Source organism: Rhinopithecus bieti, unplaced genomic scaffold (assembly GCF_001698545.2).
Source record: "Rhinopithecus bieti isolate Rb0 unplaced genomic scaffold, ASM169854v2 scaffold_32008, whole genome shotgun sequence".
NCBI lineage: Eukaryota > Metazoa > Chordata > Mammalia > Primates > Cercopithecidae > Rhinopithecus > Rhinopithecus bieti.
In genome coordinates this window covers 3,756,338-3,763,920 of record NW_016814433.1, presented here as the reverse complement: position 1 = coordinate 3,763,920, position 7,583 = coordinate 3,756,338, and the positions used below count along the sequence as shown (strand labels likewise).

General features: G+C 48.3%; 1 protein-coding gene across 1 annotated transcript in view; it reads left to right on the top strand.

Annotated features, from left to right (window-relative positions):
* The first annotated feature begins 755 nt into the window (after positions 1 to 755).
* CTC1 (CST telomere replication complex component 1) overlaps positions 756 to 7,583 on the top strand; it is a 22,678-nt gene continuing 15,850 nt past the window's right edge. The window contains exons 1-2 of the mRNA XM_017850580.1: positions 756 to 839; positions 5,514 to 5,677. Of these exons, the coding sequence (XP_017706069.1) occupies positions 807 to 839; positions 5,514 to 5,677 (197 nt within the window). The 5' untranslated portion in view covers positions 756 to 806. The remainder of the gene's footprint in view (positions 840 to 5,513; positions 5,678 to 7,583) is intronic.

Genomic DNA, 7,583 nt, shown 5'->3' with positions numbered 1-7,583 from the left:
GAGACGGAGGCTGGGCGCGGTGGCTCCCGCCTGTAATCCGAGCATTTAGGGAGCCCAAGGCGGACGGATCGCTTGAGCCCAGGGGTTCGAGACTAGTCTGGGCAACAATGCGAAACCCTGTCTCTAATGAAAAATACAAAAATTAGCCGGGTGTGGCGGTGCACGCCTGTGATCCCAGCTACTCGGTGGGCTGAGGTGGGAGGATCGCTTGAGCCCGAAAGGTCGAAGCTGCAGTGAACCGAGATGGCGCCGCTGCACTCCAGCCTGGGCGATAGAGCGAGACCCCGTCTCAAAAAAATCAGAGGGCCAGGGGCGGTGGCTCACGCCTGTAATCCAGGCACTTTGGGAGGCTGAGGCGGGTGGATCACTGAGGTCAGGAGTTTGAGACCAGCCTGGCACATGGTGAAACCCTGTCTCTACTAAAAATACAAAAAAAAAAAAAAAAAAAAAATTAGCCGGGCGTAGTGGCAGGTGCCTGTGATCCTAGCTACTCAGGAGGCTGAGGCCGGAGAATCACTTTAACCTGGGAGGCGGGGTTTGCAGTGAGCCGAGATCGCGCCACTGCACTCCAGCCTGGGCGACAGAGCCAGGCTTCGTCTTTAAAAAAAAATCAGAGAAAAGAGACAGGGGTATCAGGAGTTGGGATGGTGCACCGAGGCGTCTCGCAGTCTCCAGGGTGCGAGGTGGTAAGCAGCGAGAAGGAGCTGGAGGTGGCGACGAGACCCGCCCACCGGTGACGTCACCGAGCGCCCCCCCCACCCCCAAAGGAGCACCCGCACCTCCCGGGGGCGGAGCTCCGGCGCATCATGGCGGCTGGCCGGGGTCAGACCTCTTCCTCGGTGAGTGCTGCTCTTCGTCCGTTCCTTTTTTCTTGTTTGTCACAGATATTCTTTCTCTTCCTATTTCCTCTGCCTTGTCTCTGTGGGCTCGCTGGCTGCGTCCGGACCATGGGTGAGGGGGTTGTGAGTCGGTCCGCTCCTACCTCTTACTGGTTCTGCGAATGTTTATTCCCTTATTCACGCGGCGCCCACTGTGAGCCTTAAACTGGCCTCCGTGCACTCTAGGGTTTAAGTCCGGTGGGAAACCAGGAGCAGGTTAATGGGGGAACTATGGGGCTGTGGGTTCCTGGAGAAGACCCTTGACGAGGCTACAGGGGAAAAGGGCAATCATAATAAGAAAAAGCGTCTGAGACCCGAAGTGCGTGTAGAAGGCAAAAAGCGCCGAAAGGGGCCGGGCGTGGTGGCTCACGCCTATAATCCCGGCACTTTGGGAGGCCGAGGCGGGCGAATCACTTGAGGTCAGGAGTTCGAGACCCGCCTGACCAACATGGTGAAACCCCATCTCTACTAAAAATACAAAAAATAGCCGGGCGTGGTGGCGCGCACCTGTAATCCCAGCTACTCAGAAGGCTGTGGCAGGAGAATCGCTTGAGCCTGGGAGACGGAGGTTGCAGTGAGCTGAGATTGTGCCACCGCACTCCAGCCTGGGCAACAGAGCGAGACTCCGCCAAAAAAAAAAAAAAAAAGCGCCGGAAGGGGTTTCAGGACGGAAGCAAACACATGTTCAAAGGCAGGAGGATAGAGCAGGTGTCTGAAAAACTCAAAAGTTCAATTGGATGGTGGTGGAGGGGTCAGAACTGACAGTTTTGTACCTCTTGCAGAGCAGCGACTTTAACGTGAAGGTAATTGGGCGTGGTGGCACACGCCTGTAATCCCAGCTGTAATCCCAGCTGCTGGGGAAGCTGAGGCTGGAGAATCGCTTGACCCTGGGAAGTGAAGGTTGCAGTGAGCTGAGATCACACCACTGCACTCTAGCCTGGACGGCAGAGCCAGACTCCATCTCAAATAAATAAATAAATAAATAAATAAATAGATGTTAAGAAAATACAATCTAAAGGATTGGGTTTGGGTGTTTTTTTTTTTTGAGAGACGGAGTCTAGCGTTGTCACCAGGCTGGAGTGCAATGACGCGATCTCGGCTCACTGCAACCTCTGCCTCCCAGGTTCAGCGATTCTCCTGCCTCAGCCTCCTGTGTAGCTGGGATTACAGGCATACAGGCACGTGCCTCCATGCCCAGCTAATTTTTTTTATTATTATTTTTTAGTCGAGACAGGGTTTCACCATGTTACCAGGATGGTCTTGATCTTCTGACCTCGTGATCTGCCTGCCTCGGCCTCCCAAAATGCTGGGATTACAGGTGTGAGCCACCGCACCCAGCCAGGACTGGGAGTTATGTAGGGAAAAGAAGGAGTTAAGGAGGACACCTAGGTTTCAGGATAGAACAACTATTTGGTTAAGGGTACTGTTTGCTAAGTTAGTGAACATAACACTAGAAGTGTTCTAGATAAGGAGAGGGTTTTGTGAAAAGTTCAGTGTTGGGCATGTGTGCCGCCTGTGGGTTGGCCATGGAGAGTCTGGCAGATGGGTAAGACTAAAGCTCAGGAATGAGATCTCAGCTAAAGTAGACATACAGGAACAATCATCATCTGGCCATGGCTGTTAAACCCATGCAGTGGTTGAGATAATTGTGGGAAAGCATATTGTGTTCTTAAACTTCAGCCTGTATTAATCTGGGTCTTCCTCCCTCTTTTTTTTTTTTTGAGACAAGGTCTTAACTCTGTCACCCAGGCTAGAGTGCAGTGGCACCATCACGGCTCACTGAAGCCTCGACCTCCCTGGGCTCAAGCAATCCTCCCACCTCAGCCTCCCAAGTAGCTGGGACTACTGGCTGTGCTACCACGCCCAGCTAACCCGGCTAATTTTGAATTGTTTCAGAGTTTCACCATGTTGCCCAGGCTGGTCTCAACCTTCCCAGGCTCAGGTGATCCTCTCACCTCAGCCTCCTGAGTAGCTGGGACTATAGGCACGAGCCAGCACGCCCAGTTAATTTTTCTGTTTTTTGTAGAGACGGGTCTTTGCCTTGTTGCCCAGGCTAGTGGTGAACTCCTGGGCTCAAGCGATCTACCTTGACCGGGCAAAGTGCTGGGATTACAGGCGAGAGTCACCACATCCAGTCTGCTCCATTTTTACTCAGTAGATGAAAACATGAATTTACCTTTTTAACAAAACTTAGGTAATTTCACCTTATAGCCATGAGATCACTTTGAGAGACAATAGGACAATAGTATTCAGCGCACCAAGCAAAGGATAGGCCATCCGAGAAATGGAACTACAAAAGAATACTGGGAGAGGAAGACAAAAAGCGTGAGAGTGGGAACTTTGATGATGCTGGTGAGGCAACTCTGAATGGTGATATGGTCTGGTTTCTACAACTCTGACCTTGAATGAGTGTTTGGCTGAGGTGGGCTGAAGGTCAGTGGTAGGACTGTCCATAAGGATGCTGAAGACATCTAAAACTTGAAGCCTTGTTTTTTTTCCTTGTAACTTTTATTTTAGATTCGGGGGACATGCGCAGGTTTATTATGTAGGTAACCTCATGTCACAGGGGTTTGGTATAGAGATTATTTTGTCACCCCTATACTAAGCATAGTACTTGATGGGTGTTTTTTCCGATCTCTCTCTTCCCACCCTCAAGTAGGCCCTGGTGTCTGTTATTTCCCTCTTTGTGTTCATGTGTTCTTGTTATTTAGCTCTCACTTATAAGTGGGAACAAACATGCACTATTTGGTTTTGTGTTCTTGGGTTAGTTTGCTAAGGATGATGGTCTCCAACTGCATCCATGTTGTAGCAGAGGACATGATCTCATTCTTTTTTATGGCTGCATAGTGTTCCATGGTGTATATGTACCACATTTTCTTTATCCAGTCTACTGTTGATGGGCATTTAGGTTAAGACTGGCTTTTCTACCTCTTTTCAAGCTCCTTAAGATTAGAAGAATGTGAAGGGCAGGGCCAGGCGCGGTGGCTCACGTGTGTAATCCTAGCACTTTGGGAGGCCAAGGCAGGCGGATCACTTGAGTTCAGGAGTTCGAAACCAGCCTGGCCAACATGGTGAAACTTCGTCTCTACTAAAAATATAAAAAATTAGCTGGGCATGGTGGTGGATGCCTGTAATCCCAGCCACTTGGGAGGCTGAGAGAGGAGAATCACTTGAACCCGGGAGGCGGAGGTTGCAGTGAGCCAAGATCGCACCACAGCACTCCAGTCTGGGCGACAGAGCACGACTCCATCTCAAAAAAAAAAAAACAATGTGAAAGATTGACCAGGATGTTAGTATATGAGCCTTGGAGGACCAGGGAAGGAGCTGTAATGGCTTAGAAGTAGCATTAAGGGAGAAGGATAAAGGACCTACTGTCAAGTGTGTTAAGCTGCCTGGCACTGGGAGGAGGCCAAACTGGTCCTTTTTCCTAAAGTTATCTACATATAATGGCAACTATGTGTCCAGAATCTGTGTCAGGTGTACAAAGATAGTCCGTATCCTCCTCAGGAAGCCCACACCTTTGCTGAAAAGACAACAGGAAACAAATCAAGTGAGGTTGTATCTTGCTTATATTTAGCTTGTGGGAAATGCATACATTTGAATTAAAAAAAGATTAAAAATTATATACTCTGCCTATGTCCTTTTTATGTAGTGTCCACTATTAGGCACTTATACATAGTAAGGCACTGTGTCCTATTCATTTTTGGTTTTGGTTTTTTGAGACAGTGTCTCACTCTGTCACCCAGGCCAGAGTGCAGCGGCGCCATCCGGGTTCACTGAAGTTTCAACCGCTCCAGGCTCTGGTGATCCTCACACCTCAGCCTCCCGAATAGCTGGAACCACAGGCGTGTGCCACCACACCTGGCTTTGTGTATTTTTGTAGAGATATGATTTCGCCATGTTGTCCAGGCTGTTCTTGAACTCCTGGACTCGAGCAATCCACCTGCCTTGGCCTCCCAACGTGCTGGGATTACAAGCAGGAGCCACTGCACCTAGCCTGTCTTCTTTATGAACAATTTAAAGGATTGTTCAACAATGTTTTTGTCCATTCTCGCTTTTCAACGTACTGACTTTAGAACCAGACTCCATGTAAGATGGGATGAGTACAAGTTTGTTAGAGAAAGGGACAAGACCAAAACTGGATGGCCAGCTGTCTATGACATGGCTGGACTAAGACTTTTAAGGTTTCTTCAAGTTCTAAACTCCTTTACTTTTGATCTTCATTTCATGTGCCCTCTGGATGTACTTTTCTTTTTTTTTTTTTGAGACAGAGTTTCGCTCTTGTTGCCCAGGCTGGAGTGCAATGGCTCAATCTTGGCTCACCACAACCTCTGCCTCCCGGGTTCAAGCAGTTCTCCTGTCTCAGCCTCTCAAGTAGCTGGGATTACAGGTGTGCACCACCACCCCCGGCTAATTTTGTGTTTTTAGTAGAGACAGGGTTTCACCATGTTGGTCAGTCTGGTCTTGAACTCCCAACCTCAGGTGATCTGCCTGCCTCAGCCTCCCAAAGTGCTGGGATTACAGGCGTGAGCCACTGCACCCGACCTGGATATTTTTTCCTAGTCTTTTATTCTTCCCAAGTTTCCTTGGCGGGCCGGATAGTCAAGATGATTTAACTAAATTCACTTTCCTCAGGAACAAGCCTGGCTTGAGGATGCCCAGGTCTTCATCCAAAAGACCCTGTGTCCAGCTGTCAAGCAGCCTAATGTCCAGTTGACTCCATTGGTAATTGATTGTGTGAAGACTGTCTGGTTGTCCCAGGGAAGGAATCAAGGTTCTACACTGCCCCTCAGCTATAGGTAAGGAGAGGTGGCGGTTGTGGGGGCTGGGCAGGGGCGGGCACTGAATTCATGATTGAAAAGTAAGGTTCTGTAGTTAGAAAAAGGGCAAGTGAGAGAGTGAGCAGAGGACAAGGTAGTCTAAACACACCCCTTCTGCAGAGCTTTTCTGTTCTAACACTATCAAGCTTTCCTTTTCCTGAAGTTCTCCCGAATTGGCTTAAGATCAAAGAAAAGGAGAAGAAGAGGGGAAGAGAGAAGGAAAATTTGGAAAAAGAGCTCTCGTAGTGTGGAAAGAGGCTACGTGTTATCTTTTTTTTTTTTTTTTTGAGCGGAGTCTTGCTCTCACTCCAGTCTCACTCCAGGCTGGAGTGCATTGGTCGGAACTCAGCTCACTGCAAGCTCCGCCTCCCGGGTTCCCGCCATTCTCCTGCCTCAGCCTCCGGAGTAGCTGGGACTACAGGCGTCCGCCAACTTGCCCGGCTAAGTTTTTTTTTTTTTTGTATTTTTTAGTAGAGACGGGGTTTCACCGTGTTAGCCAGGATGGTCTCGATCTCCTGACCTCGTGATCCTCCCGTCTCGGCCTCCCAAAGTGCTGGGATTACAGGCTTGAGCCACCGCGCCCGGCCGGCTAGTGTTATCTTTATTTTGTGTATGAGGAAACAAAGATACAGAGAGCTGTTTGACATTACCAAGTGCAGACCATTGTGTTTAAGATGTGAGTTTTAGGGCTTCCGAGGGGGTGTGTGTGTGTGTGTGTGTATGTATGTATGTGTATATATATATGTATATATGTGTATATATGTGTGTGTATATGTATATATACACATTTTTTTTCTACACTACCGTTTCCAAAAGTGTTCTAGGCAATGTTAGTAAAGCACAATAAAAGGGGTTCATAGCTAAGTAAGTGTGAGGGAAATTGAATATGATAAAACTTCGCTGGGAGAGTCATAGGGTTTATTAACGTATTAGAGGCTATGACAAGTCCTGCAAAAGAAGCCTATTTATCGCCTCATAGAAGTAATCACTATCGGCCAGGCACAGTGGCTCACACCTGTAATCCCAACACTTTGGGAGGCCGAGTCGGGTGAATCACCTGAGGTCAGCAGTTCGAGACCAGCCTGGCCAACATGGTGGAACACCTCTACTAAAAAAAAATACAAAAATTAGCCGGGCGTGGTGGTGGTCGCCTGTAAAATCCCCAGCTACGCGGGAGGCTGAGGCAGGAGAATCGCTTGAACCCAGGAGGCAGAGGTTGCAGTGAGCCGAGATCACACCATTGCACTGCAGCTGGGCAACAAGAGCGAAACTCTATATAAAAAAAAAAGTAATCACTATCTTGTAGATGAGATATATTATTCCAATAAATATTTTCATATTTTTACTACACATGCATCTATGCTTAAGCAATATAATGTAGAGTTTTGCACACATGTAGACCTTAAATAAATGGTACCATACCCTATTTAAATACCCTCTGCAATTTGTTTTTCTTTTTGTTTTTTTTGAGACAGTCTCGCTCTGTCCCCCAGGCTCTAGTGCAGTGGTGCAAACATGGCTTACAGCTTTTACCTCCTGGGCTCAAGCAGTTTTCCTGCCTCAGCCTCCCACATAACTAGGACCACAGGTGCATGCCACACTGGTCTTGAACCCCTAGGCTCAAGCAGTCCTCCTACCGTGGCCTCCCAGGGTATTATAGGCATGAGCCACTGTGCCTGGCCTGCTTTTTTTTTTCTTTTTTTTTTTTTAAGACGGAGTCTCATTCTGTTTCCCAGGCTGGAGTGCAGTGGCACGATCTCAGCCCACTGCAACCTCTGCCTCCTGGGTTCCAGTGATTATCCTGCCTCTTGAGTAGCTGGAACTATGCGCCACCACACCAGCTAATTTTTGTTTGTTTCTTTTTTTTTTTTTTTGTTTTTTTTTT